Here is a 21,266-nt window from a genome sequence, read left to right as displayed (position 1 = left end):
TTTTGTAGAGAAGAGATGAATTCTTGACTTTTCCTTTCTGTTATTTTATTAACTTCTGTTGAAATATAATGTAAGATATTATTTTTCTTTTTTTGGACTTGGTTTATCTGTGAAAATATAAATTTTGATGTATTATGTTCTTTGTTAATCATTTCTTTTAACCATTGTAATATATTTTCAATTAGAGGATCACTACTCAGATCCTTTACTTCCTTACTTATATTCCTCCCTGTCGCACCATAAATGTTCTGGAAGATATTGTAAACCTTTATATTATACGTATGTTTCATTTCCTCAGAGAAATTACATAACTGAATAATACAAGGTTCATGACCTTTGGTGTCGACACAGGGATTATTAGTAGTATAATTGACAATAAACTCTATCTGTCGCTCCTCTATCATCTTCTCATTTTTAGTAATGTATTCTTTTGTTGCACAAATCATTTTTGGTTCAGTATGAGCTGGGCAGTATTTAACTTTTTTTGTTTTGTTGTTGTTTCTTTTTTCTTTTTCTAGTGTAATGGGTCCAATTAATTTAGGTGGTCCCGTTTTAAACACAATTATAACAAATGAAAGCTGTTTAGTAAAGTTAACCTTCTCAAAGCAACTTCTAAAATAATTTACATACTTGAATATCTGTAAAGACAGAGGTCCATGTACAGGAATATTGGAGTATTTAGAAAACAAATTATTATCGATATGAATTCGTATTAGTGTCTTCCTGACAGCCTCTCTCCGCACACTCAGATTCACACACATCTTGATGAGAAGCTGTGGATCTCTGTAGACCCATGACTCATCTGGACAGATAAAACACAGGGGGCGGAACACAGGGTTTTGGCATTGTCCATTTCTTTGGTCTCCTGCTGGCTGAAAGCGCTGTCGGAGCGCCACTGTTGGAGTGGCAGGGAAGACAAGAAGCTCAGTCTTTGTCAGGTTGAGCTGCAGGAGATGATCTTTCATCCATGCTGAGATCACTTTTTTTCCCCTTTTCATGATGCAAATAATGTATCTAAAGCAGTAAGTTTGCCTTGAGAAAACTGATAATCATAACGACATGGGTCTCAAAATTATTAGCTACTTCAAACAGCATTTTAGAGCTTCAAATATTAGAATAAACATACCTCAGATACCATCTTGTTGTCTTGCGGTCCCGGTAGGGGCTTTGCGGGCCTCCATCATGGCACAGAAAAGGGCCTCCATTGTGGTCCAGGTGCCAGCCTTTATCCATCTCAGGTACTTCACTTGTTTGCACATATCTATGAAAAGATCAGAAGGATCAGAAAGTCATACATGATATAACAGCAGAATATAAATAATACTGATGCAAAGTCTGTAAAATCATTTTGTATAATTATTTTAGTATAACACTTGAATGAATCTTTAATGAACCTGAATGCAAGCCAGTAGTGTAAAACAAGCATTGGTGTTTCCAAGGCTTAGGAGCATGAGAGGAAAATGCTCAATCACCCCTAGAACGAACAGTGTCTTGGGAACAACTAAAAGACCACTCTGAGAGGAATGCAGGTTACGACATGTTGTGTAAAGCATTACAGTCAAGTATCACTATGACATATGATATAATAAATAATTAGTAGCAAAAGGCAATTCTGTCTCTAAAATTCTGGCAGTTTTGTTTTTTGAAATTCTTCTACTCTACACTGCTTTAATTTGAAGCTAGAGATATGGGGGAGTGGCTTAATTGCATTTGATCTGTCACTTTGCTCACAGCTGATTGGTCCAGTTTGGGTTTGCGATCTCTAACCCAGAATAAAACCTGCTCCGGAGCAGGGTAGCCTTGTGGCATAAGTTACCATGGTGACGAAACCCGCTCAAAACCAACCCCCCTTCTTGAGTCCAAAAACTCTTGTTTGCTCAAACTAAATGCGAACACCTGGGTAAAAACGGAAACCGGCTTCGTGCTGCAGGCCACTGAAGTGTTAAAGTTAGAATCCACTCACCGTTCAAAATGCAGAGTTGTTGTCAAGTGCTGAGCTCTGCAAGCTTGGGAATCCTCTCATTATAGCAGCGTGTGGATATGATGTAAATTAGAGATTAATTGTGCAGTGTAGAGGCTAATTAACGGAACTGAAGTGAGTGACGGTTTTACTGATTATATGAGGGAGCATTCTAGGCTGTAAAATACTGTCTGACTGTCTCAGAACAGAGATATTCACCTCAGTAAAGAAAGTATTGCTTCAAGTCACAATTATTTTTTTATTTATTTTTTTTATATATCTTGATGTTTCAAAATTAGCCTACTCTCTTGTGCTTTTTCTTTTTCCTAGGCGCACAATCGTATAATTGCTTGAATGCAATGACTGGAGATTTTCGTTTAATAATAGATTACATTTCGATCCGTTTTTCAGAACACCTGGAAAATAAAATGAGTTGCATAGGATAATTTTATGTTTGCAAAAAGATTGGAACAGTTTACAATTTATTAAATGGACAAGTGCAAGTTTTTTTTTTAGATAATAGTTTCTTTTGTTATCTGGCAAAAAGTAGGTGACCTAATTTGGATTTAGAGCAGCATCAGGTTGCAAAATAAGTGTTAGGCATAAGAGAACACATTATTGTTTTGGGCTTCGTACCTGGAATTTGCTTAGGGCCCCCTCAGATTTACAGCTAATTATCCAAAAGGCAAATATAGTTGATTAGTCTTGCTAACATCCATGACTCATGAGCTACAATGTAATAAGTTAGCTAAGGTTTAGCTAAGGCAATATATCATGGGCATACTTGCTAACTTAATGGAGAAACGACAGCTGAATAAAGTAAAATGAATCATGTCATCAGAATCGTCAGATTGATATGCACATCAGGCATTAAGTAGACTAATTAAAATGAAAAGGCTAATTTGCATACACTTGACACAAGGCATTGCAAATGAATAGGTTTTGGGTACAAGTTAAATTGACATCTTTGGATGGAAATATAGCTATCGATTGTTAAACTTTTAAAATAAATAAAGTGACAGCTAGAAACCTGTTATTTTCATTTTAAAAATGTTCCAGAAACTTTGAAATGGTCTGGAATTTGTTAAATGTAATGAATTATTATTATCACTGAATTCAATGATGAAAATGATGTGTTGTCCTTTTGCATTATTGACACTATTTTCCTATTTAATGCTGTAAAGCTGCTTTGACACAATCTGTATTGTTAAAAGCGCTGTATAAATAAAGCTGACGTGACTTGTATTCTCAGTGTTTTAACAACAGTGATGTAGACTCAGTATCATAGTGTAACCTTGATTCAATGACACTGCCATTTTATTATTATCATTTATTTATTTATATATATATATATATATATATATATATATATATATTTTTTTTTTTTTTTTTTTTTTTTAATTCAACTTTTTTTCAACATTAATTGTACGTTCAGAAGTGATGTGGAACCAACATGACTTTGTAATATTAATTCAGTGCAGCTAGCACTGACGCATCAACACCGATTTAACTGTTTCAATGGTTGCTTGCTTTCTGGGAAAGGAAAGAAATGCTGCACAACAACAATGATAGAGCCACATTTGCACATTTATTTAAATGTGTACAACAACAGATTCCAAAATATTCAAATTTTATTCAAAATATTCAAATTTTCGAGACTCACACAACCAATATCAAAATAATGTTCAATTTCTTTTATGTCTCTATGGAAAAGAGAAACAGCAAATTTTTGAAGAAAGCAACTGGTTTCTTTTTTTAAAAACTTGCTGGATGCATCTTCCACTTTTTTAGCCCACCATGGAAAGAAAACAGTTTTCAGATATTTGCGGATTTCTTCATAAATATTTCCATAGTTAATTTCATTTAAAAAAATGCATATTTTTGTCATGCATTGCTCAAACCTTTCCAAACCACATTCTCGGAAACCGGCAAACGTTTTGTTTGAATTTTCTGTTAGAAATAAATGTGATGCAATTTTATTTAATGTTTTAACAAAATTTTCAGTTTTGGATATTTCTGAAGATAACCGTGCAAGATCGAGTTTAGGTTTTGGTGTTTTGTTCTTAGTACTATTAGTATCTTTCATTGAAAATATTTGATTTTCTATTTCTCCAATAATGTGTTTGTAAATTGGGCTTATTAACGCCTTGTCAATTTCTTTTGCATTAATTGATATTTGGTCTGAGTTATTAATTATATCTTTGCTTCCCAACGTTTGGGACTCAAAATTATAAAGACAATCTTTAATAGAGCATTCAGGCAAATGGTCCTCATACGAACCACTGAAACCCCAGGGCTTAACATATCTAATAACTGTTTTTATGCCATGCTTTTCAAATAACATCTTTGCCAAAACAGCACATTTAATCATGCAGGGAACATGGTTGTGCCTCAGAAAACATGGGCTATTTGTAGAAAAGATACATATTTCTGAATAACAGCAGTCATCTTCATTATATATTTCAAATAGTTGTTCAATTACTTCATCTTCAGTATGATTTCCTTTCGAGAAGCGAAAGACACTTTTTTTGTTTTTCCATCTATCCATGTCAATTACTCCATCTTTTATACAAAACATGAAAGCAAGCTGACCCCCTGATTTAATCAAAACCTTACAATCTGTATCAAGATAACGAAAAACTCTACTAAAATTATCATTCATTTCTTTAACATTTTTGAGATTGTGAGATATTGAGATGTTTTTATAATTCATAATATCTTGATTTTGATCATCGGTTTTATATATTAAATATTCCAATGATGTTATTCTTTTACAGAAGTGTTTATAAAAGAATCTCAAATTCGTAATTTTTAGAATAAAATTTTCATCCATCTCCTCACAAGATTCCGTTATTGAAACAGATCTATAAAAAAAGAAAAGAAAATAAGTCACAAAATAATAAACAGCAAAATATGTTTCTACGTTTCTTTCAGCTGCTTACACACATTTTCAAAACTTCGCCTCTTTTTTTCCAAGCCTTACACACAAATCCAAGAACTGTGTGTTGTGTTTTGAAAACTGAGTCAAAGGCTGGTTTTGCAGATTTGTGTGTGCTTCTGCTGTTTGAGTGACAGCTTTCAGAAACTATGACGAGCAAAGGTTTAGTGTGGAAGCAGCTGAACAAAACTTGCAGGCATGTCATACTCAATCATTCTTTTAACATTTTCCCTTATAACAAGAAAAAAAGAAAGGGAAATATATATATAATAAATAGTGGTAAATCAGCAAGTCTAAGATTTTGTCATCTGACCTGTTTATAAAATTTAGGAAAATGATCAAATGTAAAATGTAAAAAAAAAAAAAAAAAAAGTTGTGTGTAAAAGCACTCTTACTGTAGTTTTACACACTTGCAAAAATATCACAATGTATATGTGAACGTACCCGTTAGTTGTGAGTTGGTATTTTTGAAAAGATGGATCTTTGGAAGTTTTTCTGGAAATAATAAAGGAATCATTTTAAAAACCAATGTAAATTTTTTTAGTTGTAATAGATTTTTTGCTCAAGTATTCTGCAAAATTATATTATATTATAATATTAAATCACATTATTATTTTTAAGACCTAAATTGAGGTTGTTCCAGAACTGATGAACTTTACACAGGTATTATATTGAACTGAATCAAAGATTAACTGACTTTAAATGAAAAATTACTATTGTCCTCTTTTTAGAGCTGCTTTAGAACAGAATTGAACTTGGTTTGCATCATCTACAATCTATTTTCAACCCTCTACGGACATGAATCGCCATTGGCTAGTACATGTTTTCGTTTACTCAACTGATATACTAGGAAGGTATATATATTTTACACTAGAGTTTACGGTACGTCAAATGCAGGTGTGCTGCGCATCCATTGAGATGAACTGAAAACAGCACAGGACGCTTGACGCGAGCGAATATATCTGTGCTAACTTATACTTAGCCTCCCACTCACACACTGGCGAATAAAATCTGAGACTTTATTACTCATTGGCTAATATTAGACGTCACTTAGTCACCCAGAGTGAGATTTAGTCGCATTGTAGAGGGCTGATTTCCTGTTTTACACTCTAAAGCTGCTTTGTATTGTATAATGTGCTATAGAAATAAAGGTGAGTTGACTTAACTTTAATTTTAACAAAATCTAAATCATTTAAGATAAATTGGTAAGAAAATAAAATAAATTTATAACATCTTATCATATACAGTAAGATTTGATTTATTATTATAATTTTTTAATTCATTATTTTTCACCTTGATAAATACAATAATCATACAATATTTTAAAGTATACAGCTGTAAAAATTATGCAATTTATCTGCAGTCCATATTTCAAATGTCTTCTAATAATTACAGTATGCTGAAGTCACTCATAATTTACATTATCTGTGTTCCTGATCCAATATAAAACTATACATATATTGAATCAATACACATGCACTGCATTCATTTCCTCCTCAAATGGGGTCACATTCACAAAAAAACTTAATCATCATGTTTTAAAACAAGCAGCATCTAAAGCAGTGTACAGTATAAAACGATTCAGTAAAACTAAGCTTAAATGTACTTACAGATTAATCTGGTCAGGACTCTGTGGAATAAGGTGAGAGTCTTCTGGTGAAGAACTCTATTATGGAAACAAGGAATCAGAACAACGAGACATTAGCAGAAAATCATAAGCTCTGTGATCCAAACTAAAGCAATCAGAGCAGAATATCTCACCATGGTTTTATTTTATTTTATTTTTTAGTAGTTCCCGGGGCAGGAGCCACCAAGACAACACTTTCTCTTTGTTGGAGAGGATCTGTATGCCGGCCTACAGTTACGTCTCTCAAACCAGTAGACCTGTGCGTCAGATGAACTCCTGCCCCAGGACCTTTTTTGTAATTGTAATAAAGACTTCTTTTCTTAAAGAAGTCGGTTTGAAGGATCGTGGAAAGTGAAAAGCTGGGGAAGGATTGCTCTTTTATAGTCTGCTCAGACCAACCCTTTCGGTGATGACTATGTGAATCACGAGTCTGATCAGGCCAAACCCTTTAAGTCAGGGCACATAACAATGCTGTTCGCCTCGATTAATGTGTGCCTTCAGGTAAGAACAATGCTAGGTTTCTACTTTCACAACTCAGATCAGCAGCTGCTTTATTCAAAGTCAGAGCTTCAACCAGTTCACTTTCTTTTGAATGCAAATAATGACATTTCCACAGCTAACACAATATATTCTAAGAATGTTTTGCTAATGTTCTCAAAGTTATGACAATGTCATTTCTGAATGTTCTCTGAACATCCAGTTTTTTTCCCAAACATTATGGGAACATTAGTTTTGAATGTTCTCTGAACGTTCTGAAATAAGTAGTAACATTTAAAAAACAGGTGACCATCCAACAAAAACATTTCAGAAAAACTTTCAATGACTTGTGTATAAATAATTTTTATTTTTGTGCTAACGTTTGGGAAGACTAGAAAAGAAGCGATAACACTTACTGAATGTTATATTAACTTTGAATGAGCAAAAGAATGAATGACTTGGATAAGAAACCCACCTCAGCAGAAGTTGATTTGATTGTGCACAATCGAAGGTTTTGGACACAAGGAAGTACCATCATCTTCTCGATGATGGCTCTGCTTAAACTAAAGGAATAAACACACAAATGACTGTAGATATACCTGCAGTAATGAAGAACAGGACCTGTGTATCTCATGTGGGGCAACAGGCACACCGCAAGGAAAATCTGCTGTTTACCAACTCCCACAGAACTAATAATAGCACTTTACTTAAAGCCTTTGTGTGCAGTGCATTGTAAAGGTATTAATAATGTGTGCTGTAACTCATTATGTATTCTCATAAATAATTCTAACCAAAGTTAAAATGCATTATAAAATTTGAAGGTTTGTTTGTTGTGTGTTTTAATGCATGTCTAAAGGTGCAACAATGAATAGATGTATATTATAATGTGTAATTACATTATTATTATTATTATTATTATTCACTGTGGTTACAATTATTCATATGATCATGCAGTGCATTATAAGGAGAATTACATGGGAAAATTAATACACTGAAATAATTGAATAGTTCATTATATATAAAGGTTTTAATAAAAAGTGTTTGCAAATTATTATTTTTATTGAACACTGATGCAACAACACAATTTGTGTGTTAAGTAATTGTTACTTTAGATGTTATCTGTAATGTTTATGGTCTTTTCAGACAAGGGAAGCAATAAGCTATATGAATTTAGAATAAATTTTAATTCAGTAATTTTTGGTGAATCATGATTTGTTTGTGGAAAACATTTGTGTATATATTTAATGCACAAATTTGTGTATACGCAGTGAATGAGACCCACTGTTTCTTACCTTCCGAACCTTCCTAGAAATCGCTGCATCTTGTCTCTCACTCTTCTCCTCTATAATAGAAAAGACAAATCAGAACCAACTGTTAGTCTAATCTTTACGTAAACTTAAAATGTGGTAGAAAAGAACATGAATTGATATTAAGATATTTAAACACTTAAATTGTAAGTAAGATAATTCTAAACTAATTCTACACAGATCAGAGTAACTCACCGCAGCTGATCTCTCAGAAATGCCAGGGGCAGGAGCACTCAAGACACTCTGGTGTGAAGAGTCTATTTGACGGAGGACTTCTGTATGCCGGCCTACAGTAGAGTTACTGTCAACTGACGGAACCATGGAGTCTTTTTCTGTTCCTGCTGGAACAGTGTTGATGCTCCTGCCCCGGGACGAATGCTCTATAAAAACCTTTTGCTCTTTAAAATGCTTACAGTAAGCCTGTAATGGATTATCTGAGTTCAAATATAATGGTTTAATCATATCTTTACGTCTTATTTTTATTATGTCATTTGGTCATATGAGTGCTATTTTATAGTGTGATTAGGCCACACCCTTTAAAGGTGTGGAGTTTCCAAAAACCGGTCCGGCAGGTCTGACGAATGAAACACTGCTGTCCACCTCGACTGGCACTTCTTCTGAGCACATATCCAAGAAATGACAAAGCCAAACTAAAATGGTTGCAGGCACAATTATGATCTCCTTAGTTATGAATCGCAGTGGTGCAGAAGCCATGAGTCTGATCATGTTCTAGTTCAAATCTGAGGATGATAAACACAGTACAAACTAAACCTGTTCATCACAGTGCCTCGAATCATGTACTCAAAATTGAGCAGCATCATGAAAGGCTGACATTTGTTTACCAGGTAATTGTCACAATCCCAGTCTTGTGGTTTTCTGTGTTAAGGACTTTTATTTTTGAAGTGTGTTTCCTGCTCTTGTTGTGTCTTGTGCTTAACTCTTGTGTTTGCATTTGCTCCCTTGTTAGTTTCTGTGGTTACCCTCGTGTGTTTCCTTGACAATTAATCTGCTTTTCTGTGTATATATAGCCCCTTGTTTCAGTTAGTGTCATGTTCGAAATGAGGAAGCAAGTTTGCAAGTGAATTGGTACTTTATTAAGTAACCAGATAGCAAAAACAACAAACAATGACACAATGGTGATGAGTGGCGCAGGGACCTTGATGAACAACACAGATGAATGGTGGTGAAGAGACGGATCCGCTGGTGAAGAGTGATGAATCCAGACACAGAACGAGGAACACAGCAACGCTGAACGGAACACTGACTCACAACACCAAACAGCAGCAATGGTCAGAAACGTCAACAGGAACAGCGAACTAGAGACAGCACGCGAAGACATCAACAACGATCTGACAATGGAGAGGAGAAACTGGTGAGTATTTGAAGGTGCGTGAATGAGCTGCAGCTGGCACTGCCAACAAGGCTCAGCTGAGGAGCTGATCAGCGGTGATGGCTCGGTCACGCCCACACACATCTACACATAAACATAACAACAATAACACGGGACGAGAAGGAAGCAATGAGTTAGTGAACCGTGAAAGTACCCCTCTCCTAAGAACGCCTCCTGGCGTTCCCAGGTTCCCCTACCTGTCGATTGTAATCATCGATAAGAGAGTGATCCAGTATGTCTCTAGCAGGTACCCAACTTCTCTCCTCCGGACCGTAACCCTCCCAGTCCACCAAGTACTGAAATCCGCGTCCCCTCCGTCTTGAGTCCAGAATACGATTTACTGAAAATGTGGGCTCCCCGTCTACGAGTCGCGGCGGGGGGGGAACCAGGGCTGTCGGATTAATAGGAGAATGAAACACGGGTTTAATTTTAGATACGTGAAAGACGGGCTGAATCCTCCTGTACACCTACCTCCACCACAAACTGACGTGAGGAATCAGGGGCTATAAGGATGGGGGCTGAAACAAAGCGGCCCTTCAGTTTGGTAAACACAGCCTCGGCTGTGTTAGACCACCTGAACGTAGTTCTGGGGGAGGTCAAGGCAGTCAGAGGCGCGGCTAGTTGGCTGAAGTCGCGAATAAAACGCCGGTAGAAGTTGGCGAAGCCCAGAAACCTCTGTAGGGCCTTACGGGAATCTGGACTTGGCCACTCCACCACAGCCTTAACCTTCTCAGGATCCATGCGCACTCCCTCAGACGAAACAATGTACCCTATAAAAGGAACAGACTGTGCATGAAAAGCGCATTTCTCCACCTTGACAAAAAGCCCATTCTCTAGCAACCTCTGAAGCACTCGCCGGACGTGCTGCACATGTTCCTGGAGAGACGAAGAAAAAATCAATATGTCATCCAGGTAGACATATATGAACTGATCTACCATATCTCACAGCACGCCATTGACGAGTGCCTGTAAGACCGCTGGGGAGTTGGACAGCCCGAAGGGCATGACCAAATATTCAAAGTGCCCCCTGGGGGTGTTAAAAGCAGTCTTCCACTCATCCCCCTTTGTAGCTGACGCTGATAGGTCAGTTATGAGTTATGACGGACGTATTGTGATTTTAGGGATTAATGTTTATATTGTTTGTATCTTTATGATTTTACGATTTAAGTGTGTATTTTTGTGTGCGTGTTAATTTCCTAATTTTGTTGGTATTGTACTTTATTTTGCTGTATTCTCAGTTGACTAAAATGAATTTCACATGACCCTTCCTGATTAGTTTAACCTGGACGTATTGGTACAAATAGAATGGCGAGATGTGAATTCAGAGACACATGTTAGAGCTCCTTACCATTCTACTGCTGGTTATCAGGCCAACACGGTAAAAGAGTTAATGGTTGTATATTTCTTTATTTGCGTTGATGTCCTTTGAATTGTTGTGTAAAACTATTTCTTTGTTTGTTTGCATGTAGTTTTCACGGTGTTCCATATCAGGAAATAAAACATATGGACATCAGTATCTTGGAAGCGTGGACTGTTTAATGACCAGCGAGTAGTTACACCCTTCCTTATGCGAACCAAAAAGAGAAGCTGCTCGAGACTTACTGAACACTTCCCTCAGGTCCTGGTACTCTGCGGGCACGTTAGACAAATCCATCGCCTCCTCCTGAAAAACAGAAATCGACGGACAGGCAGACACTAGACAGGACTCATAACATCTATCACGCCCACACACATAACAACAATAACACGGGACGAGGAGGAAGCAATGAATTAGTGAACCGTGAGAGTTAGAGGCTGTTGGTAGACTTCTTTACTCTGCCTTGTTTAAGAAAGGCCTTGTAAAAGAATCAGTTTCACTTTATAGGAAATTTGGCCTCTTTTTAGGCTCTTGAGTAACACACACACGCATGCACGCACGCACACAAACACACACACACGTACACACACAAACACTGCTGTGATGTGAATCTACTTTGAGAAATATTTATTCAAATGTGGTGTTTTCAAAAATGAACTAATTTAGGAAACAAATTTCCAAAAAAAAGGTATGGAAATACATATTTTAGCCCTCTACTTCCATCAGCTGTTGAAGCCCTAAAGTCAAACTCTGATTCTTCTATGTATATTTGACTGACAGAAGGAACTGGGTTTAAGGATAAGAACTTAAGTCATATGAGTGTTATTTCAGTTCTGAGTACATGACTTGAGGCACCATAATGAACAGGTTTAGTTAGTAAGTGGGAAATGTTTAGTAGAATCAGAGCGTCACTTTATAGGAAACAGAAACACATCAAAGCTGTGCCTCTTGAGGAACACAATGACACTTCTGTGATGCCAGCCAGAAATGTTTAGGGATAAAAAATAAAGTTACATTTTCATTCAGCCTGTCTGCTGTTTTTGTTCAGAGTGACGAAGAAATCTGAACATATTTTTATAGAGCATACATGCATATGTATAAAATTTGAAAATTTAAGTTATCTATCTATCTATCTATCTATCTATCTATCTATCTATCTATCTATCTATCTATCTATCTATCTATCTATCTGTGCGTGTGTGTGTGTGTGAATGGATAACTGGACATTCACACTGTTATAAACACAGGACACTGTAGAAAATACTGAAGACTGGACATTGCATCTCTCAGCCCAATATTTAAAAAATAAAGCCCTGAACAATCAGACAGACTTCACATTAGAGAGGGACTCTTACATACATTATTTTCTCTCCTACATCCACCACCCCTGAAAGCATATTTTCACGAGACACAGAGAAAGCTTTTGACAGGGTAGAGTAAAGGCCTGTTCTTTGCACTAGGTGAATTTGGATTCAACCTTAAATTCATTTCTTGGATTTGACTTTTGTACGCTCGTCCGTTTGCCTCTGTACATACCAACGGCATTCATTCACCACCCTTTTTATTTCAGTGAGGGACACGTTATTCTCCTATTGAACATGTACTGTATGAGCAGTCATGAAAAGGAGAATCAGACAACCACGACCACAGACTGCTGAGCTTCTGGAGTCTTGTTTCAAGAGAGACTGGACAAAAATTTGGCTTGCAGAACTTTAACAATTAAAATCCTCAAATCCCAAACAATGAAACATCGTAATTAAAAGGACAGTTGATGTGAAAGTGTTAAACATGCTCATTGTTGCAGCCATCAAAATCAAAATTTGTTTACAGGATACAATTTATTTGAAAACGTCAGAAATGTTTTCTTTACTGTTGTCAATTAAATAAAAGCGAATTAACTTTCTTGATTTTATTGCATTTTATAAAACATCCCAACTTTTGGTGTTGTAAAACTAATATTCCACTAATATTTCATCTTACACACCAATAAATAAGCCATCTTTCTGTGTGTTTCTGTATTTGTTTAAACTGCACTGGTGTTATTGTGTTTCTCAAGAGGCCACAGATATGCTGAGCATTTCTGTTTACTATGAAGTGAAACTTACAACACACCCTATTACTCTGAACATTTTTCACTAATGATGATGAAAAGAATCTCTACTGATCATCAGGTTTGACCTGTTATGTTATGTTCAACAACATCAATTTTTTTAAAGTAATCAACAAATTATTAAAAAGTTTATAAAAAAGATAAAACACTGTCCTAGTTGAGAATCACAATGGTGCTAAAACCACAAGTCCGATCATATTCTAGTTCAAATTTGAGGATGATAAATGAGACTTGTGTTTATCCATTTTAACATTCTTAATAAACAACAACAGATTTCTGATGTCTGTTTCAAAGCCTTAAATGACTTGAGCAGCAAATCAGAATTATTTATTTCTCTAAATCATAAAAAGAAAAGAAAACATAGTGAATCTACTAACACACACACACCATAATTTGCATACTGCTTGATGTGGCTTAATTTTTAAACATTTCTTAAAATTAATCTGCATGAGTAAATCTAAATCAGATTTATTGTTTGTTTCTCAAGACACTGCAAATATGTGATGTGACATGTATCCCATACTTGGAATTTGTGCTCTGCATTTCACCCATCCAAGTGCACACACACATCAGTGAGTAGTGAACACACACGCACACGCACACACACACGCACGCACACACACCTGAACACATTCTCTAACCATTAGGCCATGACTGCCCCCATAATATGATCTGGTATGTGTGTTTCTGATTCTTATAAAATGAAACTCTTGCTCAAGGGCTGCTTAATAGGACAAGAACGTCTCAGGTTACGTATGTAACCATGGTTCCCTGAGAGGGAACGAGACACTGCGTCCTCTAGAGCAGGGGTTTTCAACCTTTCAGGACATGCGCCCCCCCCCCCCCAAGTTTGTCTAATTTCACTCGCGCATACCCCGGAACTTACCTGATAGAGGCCGGACCTCCTGGACCTAGGGTAAAACTCAAGGCTTTGAATCAGAAAAAAAGGATTCCTTTAAGGGGATACGACCAAGCGCTTAGGATAGTAACTAAGCCTGGCTTTGTCTTGCTAGCTCTACCAAGACAAAGCTCTTGAGAGCAGAGAACTTAACCCTCAGCATGAGAGGATACTAGCACATACATGAGTAGAGTGGGGCCCAAGGAGACCGGGGCCTAACCAACTCAAATAATGGGACGAAGCCTCAGCGCGTAACCCATACCATACAGGATTTTTAGAAAAGACCACAAAACACTCGGTGTGCGATCTTACCACAGTGTGGCTTTCAGAAAGTGTACAAAGACTAGCGTGCGCACTTACCATAACATGGATTTATAAACATCGTTCTTTTCAAATGCTCTGGAGGGAGCAGCATGCTCATAGATAACCCTCTATAGCGAGGGGAGCAGTGCCGGCTCGACCAACAAAGAGAGCTTGTGAGGGAGCAGCATGCTCAAAAGTAACCCTCTTTAGCGAGGGGAGCAATGCCAGCTCTACCAAGACAGAGCTCTGGAGAGCGGAGAACTTAACTCTCAACATGAGAGGGCACTCATACACCCAGAAGGGAGCGGCATGCTCAAGGTGACCCTGTATAGCGAGGGGAGCAATACCAGCTCGACCAACCAGGAGAGCTCGTGAGGGAGCAGCATGCTCATAGGTGACCCTCTATAATGAGGGGAAGCAATGCTAGTTCAACCAAGGCAGAGCTCTAGATAGCGGAGAACTCAACTCTCAGCATGAGAGGACACTCAGCACATACATAAGTAGAGTGGGGCGTCAGTTAAAAACCGAGGCCTAACCAACTCAAAGAATGGGACGAAGTCTCCGCGCGTAACCCATACCATACAGGATTTTAGAAAAGACCGCAAAACACTTGGTGTGAGATCTTACCACAGCGTGGTTTTTAGAAAAGTGCACAGAGACTAGCGTGCGCACTTACCAAATATGGATTTTAGAAACCGTATTGTCAGATGACAAGGAGGATACTAGCACATACATGAGTAGAGTGGGGCCCAAGGTGAAAACCGGGGCCTAACCGACTCAAAGAATGGGACGAAGCCTCAGCGCGTAACCCATACCATACAGGATTTTTAGAAAAAGATTGCAAAACACTTGGTGTGCGATCTTACCACAGCGTGGCTTTCAGAAAGTGCCCAGAGACTAGCGTGCGCACTTACCATAATCATGGATTTGACATTTCTATTCTCCAAATGCTCTAGCTTTAAATAATGTTACTCTTTATCAGATGCTCTCTGGAGGGAGCAGCATGCTCATAGTCAAAAGTGACCCTCTAAGAGAGGGGAGCAATGCTATCTCGACCAGCAAAGAGAGCTCCTGAGGGAGCAGCATGCTCATAGGCGACCCTCTAAAATGAGGGGAGAAATGCTAGCTCTACCAAGACAGAGAGGATCCTCAGCACATATGTAAGTAGAGTGGGGCCCAAGGAGAAAACGGGCCTAACCAACTCAATGAATGGGCACAAAGCCGCAGCGCGTAACCCATACCATACAGGATTTTAGAAAAGATCGCAAAACACTTGGTGTGCGATCTTACCACAGCGTGGATTTTAGAAAAGTGCACAGAGACTAGCGTGCGCACTTACCAAATATGGATTTTAGAAACCGTATTGTCAGATGCTCTCTGGAGGGAGCAGCATGTTCATTGATGACCCTCTAAATGAGGGGAACAATGCTAACTCTACTAAGAAAGAGCTCTGGAGAGCGGAGAACTCAACTCTCAACATGAGAGGGAACTCAGACACTCAGAAGGGAGCGACACGCTCATAAGTGACCCTCTAAATAAGGGGAGCGATGCCAGCTCACCCAACAAAGAGAGCTCAGAAAGGGAGCAACATGCTCATAAATAACCCTCTAAAGTGAGGAGAGCAATGCTAGCTCGACCAACTATGAGAGCAACCTGACAAGGAGGCCTAGAGAAAGGCCTGACGTGCTGAGGTTTCTGAATAACGGAGCTCTGAGAGCGGAGACTCGACTCTCATATGAGAGGAAACTCGGACGCTCAGCAGGGAGCGGCATGCTCATAGGCAACCCTCTAAGTGAGGGGAGCAGTGCCAGCTTGACCAACAGGGTAGAGCTCGGAGGGGTACAGCAGCAACGAGGATCAGGTTGTTAAGTAACAAAGCTCTGGGAGCGGAAACTCTACTTACAGCAAAAGAGTTTCAGACACTCAGGAGGGAGCGGCATGCTCATAAATAACCCTCCACATTCTAGACGAGGGGAGCAAAGCTAGCTCGACCTACAAACAGAGGGATACCTAACAACCCGAACAAGCTGCTGGAAATAGTATCAGGGTAATAGGTAGCTGAACAGAAGGCAACAAGGGGTCAGGGAAACTGCTACTTAAAACCCTAATAAGGGTGAGTAGTTCTAACCTAAACCTCTATGCACCAAACGTGGCCTGGTTTGAAGAACAAAAGGGCCAGACTAGAAAATGCTGCTCCTCAGAGCCAAAGCATTGTAATAAAGTTGATCAGCACTACACCTGATACCAGCCTGCAGTACTGGAAGAAAGGTAGTTCGAATGGTATAAAACACACATACCAGCGAATCTGATAAAATTGGATCGTACTCACCCATCCATGGATCCCGCGCAGAAGAACGGTCCAGTGTAGGGGCTGAATAAAAGCGCAGGAGGTGCTCACCTAACCTCGGTCAGGTGGTAGAAAAAACTGAGGTTGCAGGGGAATTAGAGAGGGGAAGATGAGGGCTTTAGATGTACAGGCCCCCTGAGGGAAGGAGAGATGTTCAACTCTACCCTGGCCTGGGCGAGAGCATCGCAACGCCTCATCCGGACCCCCTCCCTCAGGTCTTGCTACCTCTCTTTGACCCCCGCCACCCTGAAGCCCTACCCGCAGGCGGGGAAGGGCGCGAGTCGCGACACTAGCCTTCTGTGCCCATTTCTGATCCTCAGATCGGGATGGGCCAGGACCCCTGCGCTGTTTGAGCTCAGACCTGGACCTTCTCGTTTAAATGAAGGTTAAAAAAGCTGCTGAACGCACCTTCGCCTCCATAAACCTTTCAACCACCAACTCGACGGAGGTACCAAAAAGTACAGAAGGCGAAACCGGAGCACTGAGAAGAAAGCCCCGCTCTCTCTTAAATATCTGCCAGGTTCACCCACAGATGTCTCTCCGTTACCACCATGGCCGCCATAGAACTGCCCATAGCAGAGGCGGCCTGCTTAGTGGTTCAAAGAGCTAAATCAGTGGTGCGGCACAGCTCAGCAACCTCGTCAAGTAAAAATGTTTTATTTGTATTTTTTACAAACCCTGACTTTTATCCAGGTCTTTCAACAGATCAGCCTGATATGCCTGAAACACTGCCATAGTGTGTAATGAGGCGACAGCCTGAACTGCTGCTGCGTATGTATCACATTCCAGCGTTTTTCTTTTTCTTAGATAGGGAATTGATAGGGAACTTAGTTTAGGGTTTCATTTTCATCTGTATTATATATTTTGAGTACCAAAGGAACTGTAATGATTATTCCAGTGATTCCACAGTACTGCTACAGTGAAAATAATGCTCGAGAGAAAGTGCACAACAATTTGAGATGAACTAGACCAGAGAATCAAACCCCGTCACACACCACTGATGAGTTTGTGTTTTCCTCATAACTGATCAAACCTGATTCTATCCATCATCATCATCATCTTACTCATCTGAAATATGTTTAGAAGAATAAGGGCGCTGCTTTACAGGAATCAGAAACACATCATACCTACCTTGACAAACACACACATTCCTCTCTAGTTCCTCTGAACATATTTGACTGATGATGATGATGATGAGGAGGAGGAGGAGGATAATACTATTATAACCTGATATCATAAGAGACTGGTTTAGGGATTAAAAACTTTTTAATCCTTAAAACTTTTTTAATCATTTTAATCCTAACCAATGATATAATTTTCAGTGAAATCATACTTTTAAATGGAACAGTATATATATATATATTAAATATATATATATAAAAAAAATATTTCAAAAAAGTTTTATATATGTGTTTTATGTTTTGTATCATATTTAATTAATCATGCTTTTATGGCTATAGTCTGATATAATAAGAATAAGGAGGGGAAAAAACAGCTCGATTTTATTCAGAGATTTAAACTGAGCAGAAATATTAATTTGCTTTAAAATCATACTAATTCCACAATATCTAATGCTACAACAGTCTTTACATTTATTATTTTAAAATTTTTAATTGCACTATGTCACACTAACCAGCTGTTACAAGATGAAAAAGAAAAGAAACGTTAAATGAGACAAAGTCATTCGTACAACATAAATCAAAATTGACAAGTAATCTGAAACAAATCAGCCTGATAAGCAAATTATTATCATAGAGTAATACATAATAAGGTTAGCCATAGATCACCTGCACCTGAACAATCTCAGTATGATAAAAATTAATTCTGTTAAATTTAATTCTATTCACTCCCCTACAACCAAAAACAGACATCAGGAGACAAATGGAAATAAAGAAGGGATTTATTGAACAAATCACATGGATTATGGAGATGATTAGAAATAAATAGTTTCTTCAATAATATAAATGAACGAGACACTTACACATTATTTTATTTTAATTGTTTGTGAAACATGATGTAATGCAGCAACAAGGTGAGGAGAGGACAGGGACAGATTGATAGTTATGCAATATACATGTAGTTGTAAGATTACAGTGACATTAAATACAGAAAAGAAGAAAAATAAGAAAAGCAAAGTATGAGGAAAAATATGAGAAAATTTAAATATTTTAATCTAAAGTACCATATGCATCTACACTAACTCTTAACTCTTCTACTCTTACCAGATTAAAATGGTTTGCAATAGCTTTAATATCCTCATAAGCAAAGTTAACATTAAATGTATTAATGTAATCACTATGTTTCCTATATATACACTTCTTATATTCTTTATAAACTAGATCACACCACTTAGAATAAAAAAGTGAACAAATTATTTCACTAATTTCCTCACTAACATTCAGCTGTATCTTTATTTTATTTGCCTGTTCTTCTCCATAGTCATTAAACTCATCTAATGTCATTGGTTTACTAGGAAATTCAATTGCAATTTTTAAAAAGGGGCTGAGATGTTTCCACTTCATTAAATTAAATTCAAGCATTTGTGTTTTAATATAGTCTTTAATCTCACAACTTGTATGTATTTTACTTCTTTTGTTTTCCTGGAAACATTTGAATTTTGATCTATGATGTTGTTTGTTAATCATTTCTTTTAACTCCAGTACTGTACTTTTAATAAAATCATCTTTACCTCTACTTAGTTTCTTTAGCTCTTTAGCTATACTCCCTGATGCACCATAAAAGTCCTGAAAGGCAGTGACAAAACTTTTATTACAAGTACTATACATTTCCTCAGAGAAGTTACCTATCTGAGGAAAACAAGGATCATGGCCTTTTTTGCCTGTACAGGGACTATATTTAGTAACCATTAATTCATCTTCTATCATTCGTTCTTCTATAATCTTCTTATTCGTATTCTTGTATTCTTTTAATGCATAAATAACTTTTTCTTCAGTATGATGTAAATCAGGGCGGTATTCACTTTTTAGTGTAAAGGGTCCGATTAATACCGGGGGCCCTATTTTAAACTCGATTATGGCAAATGCAAACTGGTAGTTAATGTCAACATTGTTAAAACGCATTATAAAATAATTTAAATAATTAAAAATCTTAAAGGACACAGCTTGGTCTACAGGCACAGGGCAATATGTAGAAAACAGGTCAGTATTGAAGGATTTTAAAATATGAATTCGTTTAAGTGTCTTTCTGACAGCTTCTTCACGCTCCCTCAAATCGACACGCATCTTGATGAGAAACTGTGGATCTCTGTAGACCCATAACTCTTCTGGCAAGCTAAAACATAGGGCGCGAAACACTGGGTTTTGGCATTGTCCATTTCTTTGGTCTCCTGTTGGCTGAAAGTGATGTTGGCGCGCTACTGTTGGCAGGGAAGTGGCAGGGAAGACAAGAAACACAGTCTTTGCCAGGTTGAGCTCCAGGTGATGTTCTTTCATCCAGGCTGAGATGTCCGCCAGGCAATCTGAGATCCGTGGAGCTACCGTTGGGTCGTCTGGATTGAATGAGAGATAGAGCTGTGTGTCATCAGCATAGCAGTGGTAGGAGATGATAACCATTGTGATGGGTCCCAGTGATGTAGTGTAAATGGAGAAGAGGAGTGGTCCAAGAACTGATCCCTGAGGAACCCCAGTGACCAGATGATGTGCTTTGGATACCTCCCAACCGCAGGCCACCCTGAAAGACATACCAGCGAGATAGGGGCCCAGTAATGAGAGGGTGGACAGGAGGATCTGATGATTGACAGTGTCAAAAGCCGCAGATAGATCCAGCAGAATAAGAACTGATGATCTGGAATCAGCTTTCGCAATCCACAGGGCTACAGTGACTGAGAGTAGCGCAGTCTCAGCTGAATGGCCACTTATGAAACCTGACTGGTCCAGTTGGTTATTCTGTGAAAGAAATAATGATACCAAGTTGAAAACAAATCGTTCAAGTATTTTTGCTATGAATGGAAGGAGAGAGACAGGTCTGTTTCCATTTATGAGTGAGTCATTTAATGTAGTGCAGAGAGAAGGAGGAGAGGAGATTATTAGATGTGGATAGGATTGCACAGGATTTCTGGATTAGTTAAACTAAGAACTGATGCTGATGGTGTAGTTCTATATGGGGAAAAAAATAGCAAAATCATCAGCTATTAAAGAAGTGGCAGCGGAGAGAATTGAATGTTTTGAAGAATTTACATTTTTCTGAAGCACTGGTGATCTTGAATATCTGAACAGTTTGTATATTTTTTGGTTTCTTTGCTTCTTATCACTTTTGTTTCCAGTACAGACTTTATGTGCTTTCACGCCATGTCGAAATTACTATAAAATATTCCAACTTGTAAAAACCGCTCATGTCCTCGTAGAATTCTTAATTATAACCTGTAAACTTGTAAAGAATTTTCTGAAAGTTCCGACTTTTGTACCATGTGACCAATGCAGATTCATTTTGGCGTTAATAGTGTTGCCATAGAAATGTATTATTCCCAGGATGTAAACAGCTCACAGTAGAATGTTATGGGTTGTCACCTCATAATTACAGTTAATACAACATG

At 37.9% G+C, this 21,266-nt stretch overlaps 1 protein-coding gene across 3 annotated transcripts; it reads right to left on the bottom strand.

Moving 5' to 3' along the window:
- Nucleotides 1–3,524: 3,524 nt before the first annotated feature.
- Nucleotides 3,525–8,789, bottom strand: LOC306885503 (uncharacterized protein). 3 transcript variants are annotated; one of them, XM_079442080.1, is made up of 7 exons: nt 8,505–8,789; nt 8,295–8,344; nt 7,478–7,565; nt 6,509–6,564; nt 5,343–5,393; nt 4,907–5,045; nt 3,530–4,824 (listed from the first exon to the last, which is right to left on the bottom strand). In XM_079442080.1, exons 1-6 carry the CDS (start codon nt 8,769–8,771, stop codon nt 5,039–5,041), a joined length of 519 nt encoding a protein of 172 aa, XP_079298206.1. In that variant the 5' UTR covers nt 8,772–8,789; the 3' UTR covers nt 3,530–4,824; nt 4,907–5,038. The 3 variants fall into 3 exon arrangements, 2 of the variants coding, with proteins under 2 accessions (XP_079298206.1, XP_079298205.1); XM_079442079.1 differs by lacking the exon at nt 4,907–5,045 and having other exon boundaries at nt 3,531–4,824; XR_013785551.1 differs by lacking the exons at nt 4,907–5,045; nt 7,478–7,565; nt 8,295–8,344; nt 8,505–8,789 and adding an exon at nt 6,660–6,878 and having other exon boundaries at nt 3,525–4,824.
- Between the last annotated feature and the right edge of the window lie 12,477 nt (nt 8,790–21,266).

The sequence above is a fragment of the Barbus barbus genome, assembly GCF_936440315.1.
Source record: "Barbus barbus genome assembly, chromosome: 19".
Lineage (NCBI taxonomy): Eukaryota > Metazoa > Chordata > Actinopteri > Cypriniformes > Cyprinidae > Barbus > Barbus barbus.
Note: the sequence above shows the minus strand (reverse complement) of the source record. Positions and strands in the feature narration are given on the sequence as shown.

Excerpts from the sequence above, each read along its gene's own strand:
- LOC306885503 (XM_079442079.1), bottom strand. The coding sequence starts at position 8,771 with ATGATTAAACCATTATATTTGAACTCAGATAATCCATTACAGGCTTAC. Across the intron at positions 6,565-7,477 it reads TCAAATCAACTTCTGCTGAG|AGTTCTTCACCAGAAGACTC; the intron begins GTGGGTTTCTTA and ends TTTCCATAATAG. Across the intron at positions 5,394-6,508 it reads AGTCCTGACCAGATTAATCT|AAAAACTTCCAAAGATCCAT; the intron begins GTAAGTACATTT and ends TATTATTTCCAG.